The sequence below is a fragment of the Penicillium verrucosum genome (genome assembly GCF_028828655.1).
Source record: "Penicillium verrucosum strain IBT 35672 chromosome Unknown utg000002l_segment0_segment0, whole genome shotgun sequence".
NCBI lineage: Eukaryota > Fungi > Ascomycota > Eurotiomycetes > Eurotiales > Aspergillaceae > Penicillium > Penicillium verrucosum.
Genome location: NW_026643211.1, coordinates 1,851,056 through 1,872,168, shown reverse-complemented (window position 1 = coordinate 1,872,168; position 21,113 = coordinate 1,851,056). Strand labels below are relative to the sequence as shown.

The window sequence follows — 21,113 nt, the reverse complement described above, 5'->3', positions numbered from 1 at the left end:
AAATTTCATGTAATGATTTTCCCATTTTTTGAACAGCTAGATTCAAATGTTGATCAGCACTATGGTAATGCACGAGACAAGAAGTTTCTCAGGAATTCCACCGGATAAGTTCCCGCTCAAGAAGAACGACATCATCAGTCATAAGGTATCGGGGAACTTTTTGTGAAAAAAAAAAAAACAAGATCGAAAGATCGTAAATATTGGTGGAAATCCCAAACGCCACGCTGAAGTAACAAAAAATTCGAACCAAACATCTAATTCCTGATTCGAGTAAGATAGATCGTGTCCAATTCACTCCTCATCAGTCTCAGTGACATCGTCGCCGGATTCATCATCAGACTCGTCAGCTCCGCTGTCTGACTCGTTGGCGTCGTCGAGACCTGGAATACCGCGCCACTCGACGTAGTCGCCTTCCAACCAGCGACGGCTGCGGGGAAGTTGGTAGGGGTCGAAGGGGAAGTATGCGTCCAGTTGGTAGCCGATGTTATCACCAGCGCGGATCTCACGACCGACGTGGCTGAAGCGAGGGTCGGAGAGATTGGAAAGGTTCCTGAAGGCAGTCACGCGAATGCGCTTGTTGGTCTCGAGGAGAGGATAGACGTATAGGAATTGGAAGTGGTGGGCGATGCGGGCGAACTCGGCAACGATGGCCGGGGAGCACACCTTGAGCGGATTGAGTCGCGAATAGATGCATTTGTGAAGGAATTCTTTGATGTTGGGAGGGAATGTGATCTGGCCCGGCTCAAGCTCATCCACCTGGTCAGGAGTATCACCATCAGCGGCAGCGGTCGTCAGATCCCGCCATCGGAAACAGAAGATGTACAGAAGTGCTTGTGCGGTGGAGTAGAAAGGTCCGTAGCGACGGAGATCGGGACCGCGGCAGCTATCCTCATAATCCATACGTAAGCTATTGAGGTGTGTGAGTAGAAGGTCGAAGACATCGCGAACCACTTCTCCGGAGATATGGGCACCACGTGCAACAAAGCTGGCTAGGTATGCGGCTGCGGACTGGCGCAGGATGCCAGGCTGCAGCTTGTTGAAGATAAGCTGCACAAATGTGGACGCGAAGCGATCAACGAGCACGGGCGAGGCCTGGGAGAAATGGAATAAGAGGAACTGCGAGTGACGGGATCGGTATGTAGGAAGGATGATCGACTGGAAGTGGCTGAGGAGCAGATCCAACGCATTCTCCTGATCATCTAGGGTGCCCGAGGTGAACGGGGGCGAAAAGTATTCAAAGAGGATATCAATCATGCCATCCACTTTGAGAATGTTGTCCTTGATCTTCTTGGCCCCCTTGGTCTCGTCATCTTCTGATTCCTCGCTGGCAATCGAGGCATCATCATCTTCCTCATCGTCAACCTCATCCAGAATTTCTTCGCCGACCTCCTCTTCGAAGTCCTCCATATCGACCTGGATTTCAACGTCGACCTTGACAAGCTTCTCGGTGATAAGAGCCAGGATGTCAGACTGGAGCTCTCGGGCGTAGGTGATGATTTGGATGAGATTGCGAGTGTAGGTGACATTCGCACTAGCTGAATCTGAGTCGACGGGGAACTGGGTAGACAAAATCGGGGAGAGCGATCCACTACCGGCCGGGATGAGCCGCAGCACATGGCGCATTGCCATATGGACTCGAGTATGCATTTCGGATGGTGACACAACGGCGTAACCAGGGAGTCGACCGATTCCTCGAGGGATGGATCCGAGTTTGGTGGCTAGCATCTTCAAGACAGGACCGAGGAAGGTACCCTGTGCGGCGGCAAGGTTTCCTAAGAACCGGATGTACAGCTTCACGTAGGATTCGTCCCGTCCGAGCCACTCGCTGTTGATGATGGCATTGACCAACCCGCTGCAGGAGCGGTCCAAGGAGGCGACATGCGAGATCAGACCAAGAAGGTGGTTCCGCAAAGATGTATGTGTTGGTGATTCATAGGCAAGCAAGCTGTCATCGTCCTTCTTTGTTGGATCGGCAGAAAACATTCCCTTGATTCGGTCGTAGCCTTCGCTTTCTGACATCGTGACATGTCGGTGGATAGCCGCGCGGACCTCCTCCCGAATAAGTGCAAGGCTCTTCTCTGATGAGGCAATATCGTGTATTTTCACATCTTGGTCAAACTGGACGCGGGGTCGCTTCTTGTTGGGAGGAACGGCTTCCGTCGCGTCATCTGCCTGGGATGAGGAAGGGGAGGGGGGAGGTCCATTTCGCTCATCTTGCGTTTCGAGCCGGTGACCACGGGAGGAGCTTTCGAAGTTTTGAGAATCGGGACGGGAGAAGAAGTTGGAAGCATTTTGGATCGGGATATCGTAGGTGTGGGCTGTAGCGCCGGTTTGCGTGAAGTCGTGGCAAGGGAGACCATGGCCGAATGTGAGGAAGAAGGGGTGTAGGACAGGTTCTAGACAGCAACCAGTGTCGACATTTACTCCTCTGCACTCTGGCCGAAATCAAATCCCGTCGACTTTGGATTCAACGTCGGAGCTTATTGAGGACTGGTCCAAGCACACGACACTTTTTGCACGTCGAGATCTTGGGGCTTATGCTACAGATTGGAATAGGAGAAAAGGGCAACAGTCTGTCTGCATCCGTGGAAGTCCAGTTGGTTGAGATAGATAAAATCGGATGCAGACAGAATGGACGAGTTGCTGAATTCAAAGCAAAGCAAAGCGAAATTTTTCCTTCTTTTCCTTCGGTCACTTGTGGAGCCCAGCGGAGCACCCGTGACCGTGTCGGTGAGCCCTACGCTATGCCCATTTGGGTAATATTGACTTATGTCATCATTTGCTCATTCCAAGATTGTCACATTGTATAACTACATTCTCCTTTACTACTCCTTTACATCTTATTGTATTCAAGCTCAAAGGCACCATTGAAACGTGTCTATTGGAATATATTTGAGACTCCGGAATGAAACATCAATGAGACTCCATATGAGTCATCCATACGAGACTTCCAAAAAGTCCCCTGACATACCCCCAGAATCCTCACAAAGACTTTGTAAACCTCATGAAAGAATCATATGAAGCAGTTGACCCCAAATGAGACACAAATGAATGACGATAAAAGGAAACCGTCTATTACGGGAAGAAAAGAGTAAAATGGCAGGTATAAATTCAAAAATCAGGATTGAGCGTGGGAAAAGGTCCTCCCATGGTATCGTGTAAACAAGGGGCAATAGTCGTAAAAGAAAGAATAATAGTTGGTCGTCATAGCGGGTCAAGCGAGGAATATCCAGTCCTTGCGAGTCCGCAATCTCGTGTCGTTGATCGCCCCGGATCAACCGGGGGGTAAAGGCAGCAATTATGTTAGAACCAAGATGGGGTCATAGGTCCACGTGTGTCCTCGAAAATGTTGCCGTACAGTTCTTCAACTTCCACAAGATACTCTTCGACAGAGAACTTCCTGAGCCCCTTGGCATAGAGAAGCCGCTCTTCATCATCGAGCATATTCAAGCCCCCAAATTCCTCCACAACCTCGTTCACCTGCTCTAGCTCTTTGCCGAATGGATGCGGCTCGGCCTGGAAGAATTCCTGTGTTGCACGAATGCCCGGTGTGTTGCGCGCCGCGTTCAGCGGAGGCGGGGACATCCTAGAGACCGAACGCTTGTGAGCGAGCTCCTGGTGGGACCGCTTGGTGTGGGACAGAGCCCGCTTGGGCACCAGCGGAGCATCTGCCGTTGACGAAGCCGTGGAGGAACGCGGGTGGCTTGTCACCGTCGCCGTGCGCTTCGGGAAATACGACGTCAATGGGTTTGGGTCAATGGGAGAGCTCTCATAGGGAGACACATCGGGCGAGGACATCGAAGATGCGTAACTTTGCGGGGAGAAGGCGGCGTCGGAATCGTCACGCGATCCTAGTGATGAGGCAGATGAAGAGCCGCTGATATTATTGATATCGGGGGCGTCGTAGGCTAGCATGTTCGTCGTGGACAAAAGCTGGACCGGACCAGAGATGTTGCTGCGCTTTATACTTGCCGAGTTGAGTCGCACATGTCCTTCGCCATTATACGCCATGGGTGCGGACACTTCTGGGCGCTTATTGCGCCGGGTGAATGCTCTTGTGAGGGTCGACATGGCGGAGTCGGAGATTTGATCAAGTTCAAAATATGGTAACGGTGCGTTTTGACACGGTCGGGAATTGATTTATAACTCTACACATGCAATGTGTGAGATTTTGTATTTTGCTTTTTTTTTGAGGGGTATCTGGTCGCGGTTTGCGATCGGATGCGTATTTGATTCTCGCGTGGTAAGACGATCGCGCAAAGAATGTAAGATCAACTGGAATGTCCAGTATCAGATTGACCGATTGATTGTAGGTTGTGTTTTCGAATTTCAAATTCTATTGCAACATTTGAAAGATGCAAAAATGAATGTCGAGTCCTCTTTTTTTGGATTTTGCGCAGCAAAATATAGAGGGGAATGAATAACAGTCTCTTGTGTCAAGGAATGGGTGCACCGGTCAAGAATAAAATAGAAAAATAAAAAGGAGTCCAGGATCTCAGATCACTTTGTATCTAGGACTAAAAGAATAGAAGAATAAGGAGAGAATGAAGGAACCAAGACACACACACACACACACACAATCCCAAGGAGGTTGAAGAAAGAGAAGAAGGGGGGGGGGTGTGTCCTCCTTACGGGGGATTTTTGGGCGCTACACCAGCGTTTTGAGGTTGACCAGTAACACACCCCCAAAGGATGTGGATGGAGCCCAACAGGAATTCAACTTCAGAGGATCTGGCTATCAGGGCCCAGTGTTCTCAATGATAGAATGGTTCATCCAAACTTTGGATTTGCCTCTTTCTACTCCGTACAGTACATAAACTACGCCTATTTATTCGCCTCTAGAATCTTGAAGGGATATGGGTATCCCCGAGTTGGTTCCAGCCCCCATCCTACAGGGTCATCTTCCAGGGTGTCGGATATGTGCCCAGGTGGGTATGGAGGGGTCATCGGACAAACGTGTACAGACGTGTACGTGTCCGACGTGTCCTATTTGCGCTCTATCATACCATATCAAACACCCTTGAAGTCTGCAGGTTCATGCGAATACCATCCCTCGTAAAAACTGACCCGTACAGTGTGATGCGATAATATCCCGAGAAATAATATAATTGAAACGGATGCAGGTCCGGGCTCTTAGTCTAAGGGCACGGGCGTTTCACCAACCACTTGTATCCATTCCACGCTCAAAGTACTCCGTAGCCCGTGCCTATGACCCGTTGGCTCAAATTCAGCCAAGTACTAGACGATCCAATCAGAGGATTCAACTGGATGAACTCAGGTCAAGGGGTCTTGTTGCGGGCGCCTGCAGCTGATCGAGTTCGGGGCGGTTAGAGAACTTCCAGATCACTGAGATGGTGTGTGATGCTCGTTATCTGAGTGGACTGGTGGATTTTCGGTGGAGTATTGGTATTTAAAGTCTTCAAAGCCTTCATTTCTGACTCCACCATGAAAATTGTGTGGAGTGGGGGTGAAACCCGCTAGGGTCCAGCAATTCAATGTCATCTGCGATGTATATTCCGTAGTATTGTACTATATTGTACGGAGTAAATGGTCCCTTGATGCTAGATTTTGAACTTGGCTTTGATTTCACAAAGGCATTCGGATGCTTTGATGCTTTGATCTTTAAACACGTGGGTAATTACAAAATGGTAGCCTCAGGCATTAAGGCTTAATAATGACTTGGCGGGTTACATGTGAAACTTCCATATTATTGCGCTAAACATGTTTGGAACATATCACTTCAAAAGTAAAGACTCGGGTTATTGTATGACAGCTCCTCAGCTTTGCTCGGCCCCGTCTCCTCCCCAGCTCTTGCATTCGAAATATCCACAGCATCCTCGCCAGTTATTCCATCTCGGCAACCATCTACAGACGGCACGGGTTCGGGTTCCACCGCGACCTGGTGTCCAAAATAAACCGGCGAAGCAAACACATCAGGATGGGGCTGATGAGCATTGTATGAACTCCCCGAACTGACCCTATTGTTCCTGGGTGGCCATGCATATGAGACTAGTTCGGAATGAGGCTGATCTCTCAAAGTCTGCTGTTTATCGTGGGTGGGAGTGATGGGAATCGCGTAGCCTTGTCCCGATGTATCTGAAACCGCCTCACTTGGCTGCTCAATGGTGAACCGATCGGACATGACCGTCAGCCAGCGCTCCATATCGGGCCATTCTCGAAGGGGCAGCTGAGACCATTCTTCCATGCGAGCGGCCTTGCTTTTGGGGCTAGTATCCGTCTCTGTCGGGGTTTGTACTGCTGTTGGTTGTCCCATTGAACGAATGGTCATCAAAGCCCCGTAAAGAGCTGACTCGGTCTCAATCAGCCTTTCTTCCAATTGGTTCAAGTATCCCATTGGTAAGCCTCTGGACCAATGAGTTAGTTGGTTGCCCCGCGGGTACCTGCATATGTGTAGGCGCTGGGTACTTGCGTTTTTTTACTCTCATGGTAGATGCATTTCGATGTATCCCCTGCGCATTGGGAACAGAACGGACTTAACGAAATGCAAGTTAGAAACGAGGCCAGGTATCGAATTAACCGATGAGAACGTTTTTGATCTTACAGTTTGCGATCACACTGTTTGGTCAGCATTTGTCCTGTTGTTATAAAAGGATAACATACTTTGCGTTTGCGGTGTCTGCATACCCCGCAGGAAATTGGATTCAAGTTCTCTTCTGAGTTCTCTTCTGAGTTCTCTTCTGAGTTCTCTTCTGATGACATCTTGAGTCAGTCGATCTATACTTTTTGTGTGGGTAATGGATTCTAGTCACACCAGGCATGGTGGCACTAGATGCCTTCCGCTTGGACCGCAAAGGCGCCATTTTTTGACTGTGGGGTTATACAATGCAGAATGCAGTGTAATTAATCTCCGAAGATATGCAAGATCTCCGGCTACCAAGGTGATGCTGGCTGGTGAAAGGTTCGGAGTAAGAAACCTCCGGCCAGAATTGGCAGGCACGTGATACTCACCATATTTATGCCGGACCCAATTGGATTTCCTGGGGGCGTTAATCACCAGTATGTATCTCCGTTTAACCTTGTTGGTACTTTGGAAAGACCTTGCGCTGGCGTTCCAATATTTTTAATCTATAATATTCAGACTCAACATGGCTCCAAAGACGTCGAAGGTACTATGTGGATAACCATATAAATCGGACGATATGACTTGACAGGCGATATCTTGGCAAACCGGGGTACGGGCGACTGAGTATGCCCACCCAACACATAACTCTCTGGTTTATATTGCCAGGCACAAGTACCATTGTTGAATCTATAGTTACTTTATAGTTATAGTATTTTTATAAATTAATACTGTTGAGAAACCTGTTACTATGTGGGGAGAAAGCAGAGGAAGAATTATTAATTGATTAAACTAGAAATGTAAGGGGTTATATACCCTGCTAAAACCATCTAATTGTAGCAAACAAGCTAACGAATAGTAAATAACGAACAAATAGGGCTGAGTCTGTAGCAAACATGTATACATATATAGGAGATTGCTCAATAAATACAATATTAATTTTTTAACACCGGGCTCTTTATACTCCTAGGTATTAAGTCTTGACTCTTGATTTCTTACTATCTTATTATCTTACTAACTGAATCTGAACTCAATCTGAATTGAATCTATAAATTGTATAGTATACAAATAAAAGAGAAGTTAAAATTAGTAAATGCTTCAACAAGGAAAAAAAAAACGGACCCTCGCAAGCGAGGGTACCGGGGTCTAATATACAATATAATTGTACTTATTATGCACACATATCAAATAACAAATACCGCTTCATCTGCAGGTCTGCAGGAAGATCATCAAGTTAAACTTCCGCATTAGTCGCCAATTGTTCGTGCGGCCCCCCTCTCCTTCAACTCCTGCATATTGCCAATGAACCCCCTGTTCGCTTAATTAAAGCCACAAGCGGCGATCCAATCGCGACTAAGCGAACACCGAAGTGAACATTAGGTAGTCCCACTGTGTCACACGCGAACATTCTATGCCTCTGAGCTTCCGCGGCCTTGGCCTTTTCCCCTCACTCCTCTCGTTAATGATTTGAAAAATGAAGGTGGGTTGGAATCTAGTCGGATCTGCGATCTCGCTGGCTATGTGCCTCCCTGTGGTATGGGGACAACAATGTTTAGATCATCCAGAAATGCACATCGGTGGCTCTGTAGAGACTAGCAGTGGGCTGGTTGAGGGGCACACTGCTCCTCGCAGGCCCGCGGTCTCTGAGTACCTGGGTATCCCGTATGCTTCGCCGCCAATTGGAGATCTTCGATTCGCCGCTCCAGTAGCCTATAAATCCAATGGCACCATTCAGGCAACTGCCTATGTGAGATACCTCCCTGCGTTCCGTGGTGTATATGGCTAATCGTATCACCAATAGAGCCCGTGCGTATATCATACCCTTACTATCATGATCCAGGTATCTGACCATCATTAGTGATTGTCCTGCAAATGCTGGCTCGGTTCCAGATTACCCTGGTTTTACTCCGCAGGCTCCCAAAATTGTCAAGTCGTTTACCCAGGCTCTGGGTACTTCCCAGAGTGAAGACTGTCTTTTCTTGAATGTGTGGACCCGTCCCACAGTCTCCAAGTTGAAACCAGTCCTGTTATGGTTCCATGGTGGTCGTATGTTCATCTCGACCCTTTATGTTTTCAAGTAATTGACATTTTTTGAAGGTTTCACCGGAGGCGGCGCCAACAATCCATACTATGATGGACAAGCCTTGGCGGATGAGCACGAGGTAGTGGTGGTGACCATTAAGTCCGTACTCTCCATCCTGCATTTACGAGCCGTTACTAATTAATACCAGCTACCGATTGAATATCCTTGGTTTCTCCGGTGCACCCAATCTTCCCCAAAATGTCGGACTGCTGGATCAGCGCTTGGCAGTGGAATGGACCCATCGCAATATCGCCGCGTTTGGTGGGGATCCAAAGCGCATCTCAATATTTGGCCAGTCTGCTGGTGGCTCTGCCGTTGACTATTATTCACAGGCTTGGGTAGATGAACCCCTTGTTGCCGGCCTCATCTCACACTCTGGGACGTCACTCAGCTTTGTGCCCAACACTGCTGAAGAGTCTGCCAGTTACTTTTACACTGCTTCCAAGCTTCTCGGTTGTGGAGACCAGACCAGTGACCCCGAAGAAGTTGTCAAGTGTGTTCGCCAGCAGCCGTACACGGAAGTTGTCAAGGCTGGCGGCAAGGTCCCGCCAGCACCTTCACCAGCCACTCCACAAGCAGTGTTCCACCCGACAGTGGACGATGTTACCGTGTTTAGCAAATACGCCGAGAGATCTGCTGCAGGCAAATTCGCACGTCTGGTGAGTAAAAATCATATCATTGAGCCTATCCTCATAAAGATGCTAACATATCGCAGCCATATTTGATCAACAGCAATCATTACGAACCTGGGTACTACCGCATCAGTGCATTTAATGCAAATATCTCCCTCAGTGATAGCGCATGGCAAAGTTTCAATGATGCAGCTTTCACTTGCCCTAGTGGTGCATCCGCTAGATATCGAGTTCACAATGGCGTTCCGGTCTGGCAGTCCCACTACTTCGGCGACTGGGACAACCTACGCCTGCATCATAACAGTGGAAGCTACCACGGGGCAGATCTTCCTATGGTGTTTGGAACTGGAGAGCAGGTCAGCGGAATCCCAAACAGTGACCGAGAGAATGAATTTGCCCGGTACATGGCTTCCGCCTGGGTTGCATTTGCAAGTGATCCTCAAGAGGGCTTGACTAAGTTCGGATGGCCCCGATACAATCCTAATGGTAAGTTTCCAACCAAAAGTTTCCCAACATTCACATGTCTGACTATCCAACAGAGAAAACACTGGTTGGACTTGCGTACAAGGATGGCTACAATAGCCAGTTGCTCTGGCCTGAGGATGTCGAGCAGGGATGTGCTGCTTTAAAGGGGGATAGCACTCCCGGAAAGGGTGCTTTTTAAAGAACCTTGGAAGGGTGAGATTTGTAGAAGTAAAAGTTCATTTTCACCAAAAGATGATTATAAAATAATACATTCGATACAAAAACATTCTTTAGATATGATGGGCCCAGGCGCCTGTTGCTGACGTAATATGTAACCGTAGGTAGAGCCGGATTTCCTCCCAAGGAAACTCAACTTCGAATATCTAGTTTCCAAAAAATGTGATAACTACATAAAATCTCAGCGCTAATGGCTTCAGCTCCACCTACCAGCATGCAGTTCGAGGAGAATGAGTCTGATTGGCCGTATTCTTCTCGTGCAACCAAGAGACGCAAGCGCACCTCCGTCGCGGATACATCAGGACCCTCGCCTCGCGAGATTGGATTTATGAGAGAGTCTCAAAATAATGGATCTGCGACCTTCCTCGGGAGTTCAAGTGGAATCTATTTTATCCGTCATGTTTACAATGCTTTCGCACGTCGTTCAGCAGACTTGGGCCAAACACGAGCCCGTGACAGAACCTCGGTGCCAGGGGAAGACGACCGGCTACAGCAAAATTCTGGAAGCATTCAAAGTTCGGATGAGCTGTGGGCGAGCGAGGAATTGAATTATGCACCAAATACCTCATTTGCTTTCGACGATCTTGTTCAGTGGACACGCAGCTATTTCGAGAATTGGCATCCAATCTTCCCATGCCTCCACGCCCCGGCAGTCTTGAAAACCATAGAGACAGTCGGTCAAAAGGGATGGAATCGATCAACCGATTAGAACTCATGATTCTTCGCTCCATCATGTCCATTTCTCTCGGTGATGATCGACAGAGAACGTCGTCTGGGTCGAAGCTCAATCCCGTTCCTTCGGTCTTAGTCTTTCGATCCATTCAACATGTGATGCAAGATGTACAAAGCCTCCTTGAAGAGCCAACTAGCTTGCCACTTCTACAAGCAGCATTTACCGCTCAACTTGCACTCGCTTCTCTTTTGCGCCTGAATGCCGCCTCGCGGGTAGGGGGTGTTATCACCCGCACTGCATTCCACCTCGGGTTGCATCGTTGCCCAAGACGCTTTTCTTGCTTTAGCAGTGAAGAGGCAGATATTCGGTGTCGATTATTTTGGTCAATCTATTCACTTGAAAGATATCTTTCTCAGGCTCTTGGGATCCCGCTCTCCATTCGAGACGACGACATCGACGTGTGCTACCCTGATGCCGAGAGACATTCTTCAACAGTCAAATCCCCCGACGATCGCAGATTGCGCTTGCTGTGTTATCTTGCGAGATTTGCACGGATTCGAGGTTTGATTGTTGAACTTCGTAATAAGTCCATTCTCCACAGTCACGCCAGCCAGGTTGAGGCGGCTCATGTTACTGGAGAACTAGCGCAATGGTGGAATGAAGTTTATGACGATGTCAACCCCATTGACGAGCCCTTAGAAGCTGGTCTAGAGCAAGAGCCGATCTTGCAGCCATACCACCGGCTACTCTTGATGATCCTGAGACACGAGGCTATCATCTCGCTTAATCGACCTCTTTTAGCTTCTGAAAAGCCCAGTGCGGATTACAAGAACGCTTTGCAGACTTGTATTGGATCTTCTCGATCCATACTTGCTGCATTGAGAAAGCACATGTCCTCTGAACCGAAATCTCCGCTCTCCTGGCCATGCTTTACCTGGTCAACTTGGATGGCCTGCCTCATTCTAATGTATGCCGCGTGGGAAGAGAAATTTCCCGCGTCCACTGCTCTGAAATATGCGAGAATGGGGATTGCCATTTTGGAAAGCCTATCATTACGCGGTAGCAGCTGGCCAGAGACCTGCATCGAGGCGATCAAAGGCATGGAATCTGCTTTTGAGACACAGACACCCAGTGGCAACCAAGCCAGGGCTAGTGCCACATCTAACGGCGTCGGTAAATCAACTCAACCCCATACCCAAGCTACACCATCGATGGATAAACGAGAATCACGAATACTGCCGGTTCAGGATGGAAATAATGAGACTGGCGATACAGGGCTCACACCAATTCGACCTCAAGTTTCACCGCCGAATGGATACCAAGGTCGTCCAGTCTCTACCGGAATCCACCCGTTCCAATCATCAATTCGTTCTCCTGCCCAAGGCCTTGCCCCCGCAGAAAACTACCAGTCTGCCGTTTTTTCGTCATCTGACAACATCGGTAACTTCGCTGAAGCGCTAGACCCTGCTGAGAACTATGTTAGTGGACAGTCTTCAGCTGGTCTCATTTTCGGTAACATGGCTGACGGAAACTCTGCTTTTAATCCGAGTTTTGCTGGTCAAGACTCTTTGCCGTTTTCAACATCTATGCTCATGAACGATTTATGGAGTGTGGCCGATGGCCCATGGCTGATTCACAATAACTTCTTGTGATTTCCGATACATAATACATCAAAACCATATGTGTAATAGTCAAGTTCTGCATGAAAAATGTAGCCAACGCTTCCAAGTTACCTCACTAGTACAAATCAATATCCACTACTGTCCTATCCTGATCTAGAACAACTCGCAAGTGGCCCTTATTATCGGCATTGGGTGCGCTCAACGCAAAGAATCCCCGTCTCAACTGGTCAAGATACAGTTCATAAGCTGCCATGTACCCTTTGACGAATTGAACAACTTGTTCATCAGTCATACTCTCGTTCGTCCGCGCGCGGAGAGCATGCTCCTGTTGCATCCGCCATCGATAAACGTTAGCCAGATCATCGGTATCCAAATGAACAAGGAAATCCAAGTGCTGTGGTCCCATGAAAAGATCGCAGTAACCGCACAACTGCGTGTTCACATCCAGCAAGTGCCCAACCGCATGATCCCTCAGGGTTTCCGTTGGATATTCCAACCCAGTCTGCTTCTGTAATCCTTCCTCCCATCGTTGTCGAACGGCCGTTTTCTCCAGTGGCTGGAATCCAACACACCAGCCTTCAAAAACAACAACGTCGATCCTTGTTCCAGCTGGGACACGGTCCCAGGTCTCTTTGGGTGTCCTCCCACCCTCGCCGTTGAACTTGCTCTTGTCAAATGATGGGATAAGTATCTCCGAGCCCGTTCTCAAGCTTTCGAAGAAAGAATGCGCAAGGGCCATGTCATGTGTTCCCGGTTGGCCTCGTGTTTGATAGTTTATTGGATGGATTGGCCGTGCGAAGTTGCACGAGATCGTCGTGGTCAAGATATAGGTCGTCGAGTGACAAATTGATTGTGTTAAAGCCGTGGCTTTGTTTTAGCTCTTCCACGATTACATCGGTCCATGTTGATTTCCCGCTGCCTTGGAGACCTGTCAAGCCTAGGATAAAGGGTCGTGGGGTTGTTGAGGCTGGCAACTGACATTGAATATGGCGTTCAATATGGGGTAGAATATGGTTCAAGACGCTGTGTACTGATTCTTGGGGAATTGACATTGTCGTCTCGTGTTTCTTTGGCAATTTCAATTTCAATTGCGGTGGTGAGCATCAAAACTGGATGGAATATACATTAATTCAACTTCCAACCTCGCAGTATTAATGAACAGTTCCCAATGTTTATTACCATTTCTTGACCAGTTGTATGTTTGTTCGCCGTACGGACATGTCTTTCTCCGAGTGGGGCGCTCTATACAGCCAAATGCGGGCATTCGAATCTCCGTCTACACCCCCGCGATAATTCTAGTCGAATGAGCTCGCGATGAGGGGTTAGGCGATATGGTTATAGGCAGATTGCAAGTGGAGACTAAAATCTAAAGAATTTGAATCCGATTTTCTTTAAAGGCTTCGTCTTCTGCTGTCTCCCACTAAATCACTCCGGACAAGAACTTTACCACAACATCATCATGTCTGCTCCAGTGGCTAGCCAAAAGACCTACAGCATCGCCTCCATCCCAGCCGATGGAATTGGCCCAGAGGTCATCAATGCTGGTATCACCGCTCTGAATGCCTTGACGGATACCCTAAAGACCTTCAAGTTGGAGTTCAAGAACTATGATTGGAGCTCCGATACCTACAAGAAGACCGGCAAATACATTCCCGATGGTGGACTTGAGGAGCTCAAGAAGCACGACGCGATTTTCTTCGGCGCTGTCGGCGCTCCTGGTAAGCAGATACAACCAATCCCTTGAAATAAATGATACTAAACACGAGATCAGACGTCCCCGATCATATTTCCCTGTGGGGTCTGAGACTCGCCATCTGCCAGCCGTTCCAGCAGTACGCGAACGTACGCCCAACACGTGTGTTCCGCGGCACCGAGTCCCCGCTGCGCAAGTGCGGACCCAATGATCTTGACTGGGTCATCATCCGTGAGAACAGCGAGGGAGAGTACGCGGGTCAGGGCGGTCGCTCGCACGCCGGAAAGCCGTGGGAGGTGGCGACTGAAGTTTCTATCTTCTCCCGTCATGGTGTGGAGAGGATTATGCGGTTTGCCTTTGAGACTGCGCAGAAGCGGCCACGCAAGCTGTTGACTGTGGTTACTAAGAGTAATGCCCAACGCAACGGCATGGTTCTGTGGGATGAAGTGGCTAAGCTTGTTGCTGTTGATTTCCCCGATGTCACTGTGGACAAGATGCTTGTTGATGCTATGACTACCCGCATGGTTCTGAAGCCCGAGAGTCTCGATACTATCGTTGCTACCAATTTGGTGAGTTGCTGGAATGAGAAATTGCGCGTAACTAGGTCTGTGGACTGACGATTAACTAGCACGCTGATATTCTCTCTGATCTCGCTGCCTCTCTGGCTGGATCTATTGGTATCGCACCTACCTCTAACCTCGATCCTACGCGGGAGTACCCTAGTATGTTCGAGCCTATTCACGGCTCCGCTTTTGATATCACTGGCATGGGTATCTCCAACCCCGTGGCTACATTTTGGACGGCTGCGGAGATGCTTGCTTGGCTCGGCGAGGAGGAGGCTTCCAAGCAGCTCTTGGTTTGTGTCGAGAATGTCTGTGAGCAAGGAATTCTTACCCGTGACTTGGGTGGTGATGCCACGACAAAGCAGGTCACCGATGCAGTTGTGGCGGAGATCAAGAAGCTTGTTTAAGTTGTGTCAGAGCAGATTGTATAAATTGAACATAAGTTTAAAAATTGAGGCCAAAAGCAGAAGGTTAAGTTCGTTTAAAATATCATTTTTTTATTTAGAACATGTAGCAAAATAGTGTGCTTTTCCACGTATAACCTTCAATATATATCTCGCTCGATCAATACTCGAGTCTCTATGATCGTCCATCTCGACCGCCTTTCAACCTCCATCAATTCTCAACCACTCCCACAAGAATATTGAATGGAGCGCCCATCTAAACGAGCGAGAATCTTGTTAGATTCCAGTGATGGCTCAGCGACTACATCTCTAACGTCTTTACATAGAGCCATTAGCCCACCATTGCCACGAGGCTGTCCCGGACTGACTGATGGTGACTTGACTTCTGACACGAAAGGCACGGCTCGCCCTACCCAGTTTGTCAATTCGCCAGTCCAACTGACGCATATTCGAGATTTACCGGATGGTAATAATGTCGACGCCGTGCGGCTACGCGACATTCTTGGGGATCCTATGATCCGCGAATGCTGGCAGTTTAACTACCTTTTTGATGTCGATTTTCTTATGTCACAGTTTGACGAAGATGTCCGCGGTCTTGTACAAGTAAAAGTCGTGCATGGATCATGGCGAAAGGAGGATACGAATCGGATTCGAGTTGAGGTAAGTTTGCACTGACAAGGCTTTTCCATTGAATTGCCTTCATCTGTTTGACTCGTCTCATCAGTTACTGAGACATCGAAGTAACGTGGTACTAACTTGCTACTAGGAAGCCTGTTCGCGATATCCTAATGTTGAGCCTATTGTGGCCTACATGCCGGAGCCTTTCGGGACACATCATTCCAAGATGATGATTCTTCTTCGACATGATGACCTGGCTCAGTAAGATTCTTTCAGACATTAATGATCGCTATAGCCCGATATGCATCTGACCAAATAATCAATAGGGTTATCATCCACACGGCAAACATGATACACATGGATTGGACCAATATGACACAAGCCGCCTGGCGCTCTCCTTTGCTTCCCCTGCAGAAGGCAAGCTCAGCAGAATCTCAGACAGACGCCAAAATCGGCTCGGGCGCACGATTTAAAAGGGACCTCCTCGCTTATCTGAAAGCGTATGGACCTAAAAAGACCGGCCCACTAGTCCAGCAACTGGATAAATATGACTTCAACTCTATTCGCGCGGCCCTCATTGCCAGCGTCCCGTCCAAACAACACGCCAGTGACTCCAGCTCAGAAGAAGATACATTATGGGGCTGGCCAGCTCTGAAAGACTTGCTAAGCCAAATACCCATCCAGCAGAAAAACACAAGCAAGAAACCACACATAGTAATCCAGGTACGTATCTCCAGACAACCCATCACGCCCACAAATAACCAAACCACCAACAAATCCAAGATCTCTTCAGTAGCAACCCTCGGCCAAACAAACAAATGGCTCAAAGACGTCTTCTTCAAAGCCCTCACCCCATCCAAAACCCCACAACCAACAACCTACTCAATAATCTTCCCAACCCCAGACGAGATCCGCCGCTCCTTAAACGGCTACAACTCCGGCGGCTCAATCCACATGAAAACCCAAAGCGCAGCCCAACAAAAGCAACTCCAATACATGCGTCCGTATCTCTGTCAATGGGCGGGCGACTCGCTCCCGCCAGGCCAATGCATCGACTTATCCGAAGACGATCCCCCAAGACGGGAAGCAGGCCGCGCCCGCGCAGCACCACACATCAAGACTTACATTCGCTTCGCGGACTCGGATATGAAAACTATTGACTGGGCGATGGTGTCGTCGGCGAATTTGTCCACGCAGGCGTGGGGCGCGGCGACGAATGCTAGTGGCGAGGTGCGCATTTGTAGCTGGGAGATTGGGGTTGTTGTTTGGCCAGAGCTTTTCCGTGATGAGGGTTGTGGCGATGCTGTGTCTCCATCTAAATCTGAATCTGAATCCCGGACGGAAAGGGAATCACAATCCTTTGCCCCGGACGCGCTGATGGTTCCTTGCTTTAAGCGAGATCGTCCTGTTGTGACCGAGGGAGCCGAGGCGGCTTCTGTGGTCGTCGGGTTCCGGATGCCTTATGATCTTCCGTTGACGCCGTATGGTGCGGGTGATGAGCCATGGTGCGCGACTGCTTCGCATACTCTGCCGGACTGGCAGGGGCAGAGCTGGATGGACTGAGTCTGCTGTCTTTGCATTTAGTGGTATTGGCTATATCTGGTGGTTTTTTTTTTTTTTTTTTTTTTCGTCTCAGCAGTTCACGCGTGTGAGTCGCATAGTTATTTCAGTATTGTATACGGGCTTGTCAGGTACGCGAGTATTGGGCCATGGAAAGTAGCATGCATTTGTATTCGTTTATTCATCCCGAGAATTTTGAGACAATACGATTATCTCTTGTCTTTCGATAACCGTCTTTCCAAAATCTCACACAACAATATATCCCGTTCGATAGATCGCGAGTTCATTCTCCAAGACCAGTTCTCCCCATTGTATCATCTATTCGTCGCGGGTGCCGTACTTCGCAATGAGGGTGTTGACGTGGCCGATGTAGAGCTGGTGAGCCTTGGCGGGGCTGTAGTCCTTGACCTTCTCCCAGGCACCGTAGAGTTGCTTCTTCTGTATTGTTGCAAAGAATGAATAGTCAGCTACCGGTCTCCTTCCAAAGGAACATGCTATAGTCCGGGGCTTTCCCGAGCTCGCAATCAACGAAATTGAACATACCTGGATATCGAACATGCCGGGCTTCTCCATCACGTCACCCTTGCCAACCTTGAAGTAGATGTAGAGGTCCTTCTTCTCCAAAAGACCGGGGGAGGTCTTCAGCATCATAACAGCCTTGGCGGCGAACTCGAAAGCCTTGCGGAGGGTCTCGGCCTCGGTGGCATCATCGAGCTTCTCGAACTCGCCCTGCTCGGCGACCTTCTCGAAGATTTCCTTGAGAGCTGCGATGTCGATGCCGGCGGCGGCTTCTTGGACCTCGGGGGTGAACTTCTCTTTCTTCTGGGCGGTCTCTAGGACGGTGAGGAAGGGGGTGATGTCGGACATTTTGAATTTGAGGATATTTTATTATTGTGTATGAGGAGAAGTAAAAGTCAAGAGCTGAGGATTTATATGGTTGGGATGTTGGAGATCGTTGAGGGCGGGGTCGGGTATAGGTGGGGTCGCTGACACACTCGCCAGTTGATGGATTTTCAGGCACGGGTCTTACAGCACAAAAGGTACTATATGTAAATTGGTATAGAAGCTACAGGATTAATAGAATAGCTATGGAGTAAACAGGAAACCCAAATAGTGCTAACATATTCAGCAATTATTTAAAAAAAGATCATATTTATTTCAAGAACCACGCCAACAGATGCATGTCCACATGCAACGGCTGTGGAAATCACTCGCTATGCACCAGAAAAAGAGACGAGAAGTAAATTCCAGGGATAATGTGCAAATTCAAATCGAGAGCGCCATCACCAGTCCACGGCCCATCCATTGTTCGTAAGGAATTCCTCACAAGCAGCCTTGAGAGCATAATTGCTCCGCAGATCATGAACACTGATAGGAGCCCGAGTCAAAGGATCAACGCCGGACTTCTCAACATATTTAGTGATTCCCAAACGATCGAAACTGACCCCCGACGGTGTAATAACCGGATCATGCATGATCTCAAATGTGATACCATCAATGAGATAGTCAGGAACAACCTAAAATCAAAGCCCAGTCAACAAACAACCCACCAACTCCAACCCAAACGGAAAAACAAACCCTTTCTTGAATATCACCATTAGAAGCAACTCGAAATGCCTCCCTCAAATTCCTAACTTTAGTCTCGGCATCCTCCCGCAACGACCTCTGATCCTCCCCAAACCCAATCTCTCCAATCTCCCCGCGCTCGAATCGCCCCTGCAACTCCGCCAGCGCACGCGTCACATCGGCCTCAACGAGCGCCTCCACAGAACCGAGAGTCTCATTTAGCTCGCGCATGCGAGATGTCTCGCGCACAGCCCAGAGTTGCTGTTTCGCGCGCAAGACTATCCGCGACAGGTTCTCCGTTTGGGAATTCTTCGCTGCTAGACTCTGTTGGTATGCGTCGGATGCGACGTCGTGTGCTTCCTGTGGGCGCTGGAGGGCTAGGAGGGCTTCGGCGAGGTAATAGTGGCTCTTTAGGGCGATAGGGTTCTTTAGGCCGTATATTTCGATTGCGGCGCGGGCGTCATGTTCGACATCGGCCCATTTGGCCAGCTTGATTCGGGTTACCGCGCGGTTTGTGAAGAAGGTTGCATCTTTTGGGTTCTTTTGGATTCTTTACAATGGCAGGGAAGGTTGTTAGTTTGGGGATATTTGAATGATTGTTGGGGGTTGCGACTTTGAGTTGGGGGGGGCGGATAGATCGGAGATGTCGGATATGATAGCTTACGCTTGGGAGTAGAAATCTTCGGCACCACTGTAGTCTTTAGATTTGAAGAGCTCATTGCCCTTGGCCTTAAGTTCTTGCGCCATGGTTTATGTGTGAGTGAGGTCTTTGGTTTCTGCTGATCTGATCTGATCCCCAATGTGGGGCGGTCCACCATATAAAGTCAAGAGTAATAGGAGTGGATATTGCAGTAGTTCATGAAAAACTGATGGGGGTCTGAGGGTTTAAGGGCCTTTGATCTGCAATTACTTGTGTCAGTGGTGTCAGTGTCAGTACCTTTGTGGAATATCTTTGTGATTTCAGACAAATCGTAACTATTCCAGTACGAATGGAAACTCATAGAATTCCCGCGGAAATTCTGAGTCAGCTCAATTGGTTCACTGCACAGTCCCGGAGTATATATAACTACTCTCTTCTATAGATTATTCTGCATGGTTTGGACTGTAGTTATTTCATTCAGTATGTACATATCTATGTGACCTTCTAATCCAAAATCTGGAAGCAGAAGTAACATTTGGTTCGTGGTATCATGCGCTGTGAGAACTAAGAAAGACATAACAATTGTGCAGACAAGTCGATAAAACTTGACAAGTCATGCTCTGTCAGGGGAAGGCAAGGATGGCGACAATACCAGGGTGATTCTCAAGACATCTCCAGGTGTTTTGGGTGTCAAGTGAGACAAAACGAGATGAAGAACAAAGACAGGAGTCTAAGCAGCAGTGCGGAACTGGACCTCATAGTCTGTGATGGCCTGGACCTTGGCAGCAGAGGCAGACTTAGGGTCGAAGCGGTAGTTGAGCCAGTCTGTAGCGAGTTTCTTGGCCAATTCGACACCGATAACACGCTGACCCATGCACAGGACTTGAGCATCGTTGCTCAGGATGGAGCGCTCAACGGAGAAGGGGTCGTGGGCAGTGACAGCTCGGATACCGGGAACCTTGTTGGCGGCGATGGCAACACCCAGACCAGTGCCGCAAATGAAAAGACCACGATCAGCCTTGCCATCCATGATGAGCTTGGCTCCCTCGACGGCAGGGTGAGGATAGGCAGTCTTATCGGAGGATGAGTTGACACCAACGTCAATAATCTCGGCGACAAGAGGGTTCTTCTCAAGGGTGGCCTTGATGGCATCCTTGTATGGGACACCAGCCTCGTCGCAGGCCATAACAATGCGGAAAGGAGTAGACATGATGATGAAGGTATGGGGAGGATGAAGAATGTACAAATAATAGTATGAATTGAATCAAAGTAGATAATATAAGATAAAGAGAGAGAGATATTGGTTTAATGTTGGATATAGAAAAGAAATACTGATGTGAGAGTACACAAAGGGGGGTCTTTATATCTTTTTTACTCCTTCCCCTCTCTCTGTCCTTGATAGCCATCAAACCCAGGTCCAGCCAATCCTTGCATTTGATGGTATCATCATTTACAGTCGTTCTCCACTGGGAAACTCGAATGGTCTTTTGATATTACGCGTATTTCCAGCGTCCAGGGTGGCCCCCAGCATCATAGCACCCCAACGACGGACTATGAGTGGTCAGCGCCAGAAAGAGGTTAAACCGAGGTCGGATACTTTAGGAGCCTTGTTTTGGGCCATACATGCATCTTACCGCGTATTACACGGGATGTTTTATTAAACCTCGCTGGCGCTGTCTTGGACAACGCCCCCTCAGGCTTCATATTCTGCCACACTCAAGCCATCGATGTCAGTGGTAAAGGCACCTGCGCAACTTACAAGACACGACGGGCAAGA

At 48.6% G+C, this 21,113-nt stretch overlaps 11 protein-coding genes across 11 annotated transcripts; 5 read left to right on the top strand and 6 right to left on the bottom strand.

Annotated features, from left to right (window-relative positions):
• Positions 1 to 291: 291 nt before the first annotated feature.
• On the bottom strand, positions 292 to 4,071 carry N7516_006339 (rDNA-binding RNA polymerase I transcriptional factor; the record flags this gene model as incomplete). Its single annotated transcript, XM_057219059.1, has 2 exons — positions 292 to 2,396; positions 3,333 to 4,071. 2 exons carry the CDS (start codon positions 4,069 to 4,071, stop codon positions 292 to 294), a joined length of 2,844 nt encoding a protein of 947 aa, XP_057073150.1.
• A 1,669-nt stretch (positions 4,072 to 5,740) lies between these two features.
• N7516_006338 (uncharacterized protein) lies at positions 5,741 to 6,274 on the bottom strand (the record flags this gene model as incomplete). Its single annotated transcript, XM_057219058.1, has 1 exon — positions 5,741 to 6,274. The coding sequence occupies one exon, from the start codon at positions 6,272 to 6,274 to the stop codon at positions 5,741 to 5,743; it is 534 nt and encodes a 177-aa protein (XP_057073149.1).
• A 1,873-nt stretch (positions 6,275 to 8,147) lies between these two features.
• N7516_006337 (uncharacterized protein) lies at positions 8,148 to 9,959 on the top strand (the record flags this gene model as incomplete). The annotated part of the gene is made up of 7 exons (XM_057219057.1): positions 8,148 to 8,327; positions 8,382 to 8,386; positions 8,439 to 8,626; positions 8,678 to 8,762; positions 8,812 to 9,322; positions 9,379 to 9,781; positions 9,835 to 9,959. 7 exons carry the CDS (start codon positions 8,148 to 8,150, stop codon positions 9,957 to 9,959), a joined length of 1,497 nt encoding a protein of 498 aa, XP_057073148.1.
• Positions 9,960 to 10,187: 228 nt separating this feature from the next.
• Positions 10,188 to 10,706, top strand: N7516_006336 (uncharacterized protein; the record flags this gene model as incomplete). Its single annotated transcript, XM_057219056.1, has 1 exon — positions 10,188 to 10,706. One exon carries the CDS (start codon positions 10,188 to 10,190, stop codon positions 10,704 to 10,706), a length of 519 nt encoding a protein of 172 aa, XP_057073147.1.
• A 23-nt stretch (positions 10,707 to 10,729) lies between these two features.
• On the top strand, positions 10,730 to 12,322 carry N7516_006335 (CeGAL family transcription factor; the record flags this gene model as incomplete). Its single annotated transcript, XM_057219055.1, has 1 exon — positions 10,730 to 12,322. The coding sequence occupies one exon, from the start codon at positions 10,730 to 10,732 to the stop codon at positions 12,320 to 12,322; it is 1,593 nt and encodes a 530-aa protein (XP_057073146.1).
• Positions 12,323 to 12,407: 85 nt separating this feature from the next.
• N7516_006334 (uncharacterized protein) lies at positions 12,408 to 13,031 on the bottom strand (the record flags this gene model as incomplete). The annotated part of the gene is made up of 1 exon (XM_057219054.1): positions 12,408 to 13,031. The coding sequence occupies one exon, from the start codon at positions 13,029 to 13,031 to the stop codon at positions 12,408 to 12,410; it is 624 nt and encodes a 207-aa protein (XP_057073145.1).
• Positions 13,032 to 13,751: 720 nt separating this feature from the next.
• On the top strand, positions 13,752 to 14,955 carry N7516_006333 (putative tartrate dehydrogenase; the record flags this gene model as incomplete). The annotated part of the gene is made up of 3 exons (XM_057219053.1): positions 13,752 to 14,010; positions 14,064 to 14,554; positions 14,614 to 14,955. The coding sequence occupies 3 exons, from the start codon at positions 13,752 to 13,754 to the stop codon at positions 14,953 to 14,955; spliced, it is 1,092 nt and encodes a 363-aa protein (XP_057073144.1).
• A 240-nt stretch (positions 14,956 to 15,195) lies between these two features.
• On the top strand, positions 15,196 to 17,133 carry N7516_006332 (tyrosyl-DNA phosphodiesterase 1; the record flags this gene model as incomplete). The annotated part of the gene is made up of 4 exons (XM_057219052.1): positions 15,196 to 15,612; positions 15,719 to 15,831; positions 15,897 to 16,293; positions 16,354 to 17,133. The coding sequence occupies 4 exons, from the start codon at positions 15,196 to 15,198 to the stop codon at positions 17,131 to 17,133; spliced, it is 1,707 nt and encodes a 568-aa protein (XP_057073143.1).
• Positions 17,134 to 17,448: 315 nt separating this feature from the next.
• On the bottom strand, positions 17,449 to 17,997 carry N7516_006331 (uncharacterized protein; the record flags this gene model as incomplete). The annotated part of the gene is made up of 2 exons (XM_057219051.1): positions 17,449 to 17,568; positions 17,674 to 17,997. 2 exons carry the CDS (start codon positions 17,995 to 17,997, stop codon positions 17,449 to 17,451), a joined length of 444 nt encoding a protein of 147 aa, XP_057073142.1.
• A 416-nt stretch (positions 17,998 to 18,413) lies between these two features.
• On the bottom strand, positions 18,414 to 19,443 carry N7516_006330 (putative U-box domain protein; the record flags this gene model as incomplete). Its single annotated transcript, XM_057219050.1, has 3 exons — positions 18,414 to 18,647; positions 18,709 to 19,246; positions 19,361 to 19,443. The coding sequence occupies 3 exons, from the start codon at positions 19,441 to 19,443 to the stop codon at positions 18,414 to 18,416; spliced, it is 855 nt and encodes a 284-aa protein (XP_057073141.1).
• Positions 19,444 to 20,066: 623 nt separating this feature from the next.
• Positions 20,067 to 20,546, bottom strand: N7516_006329 (RpiB/LacA/LacB family sugar-phosphate isomerase; the record flags this gene model as incomplete). Its single annotated transcript, XM_057219049.1, has 1 exon — positions 20,067 to 20,546. One exon carries the CDS (start codon positions 20,544 to 20,546, stop codon positions 20,067 to 20,069), a length of 480 nt encoding a protein of 159 aa, XP_057073140.1.
• Between the last annotated feature and the right edge of the window lie 567 nt (positions 20,547 to 21,113).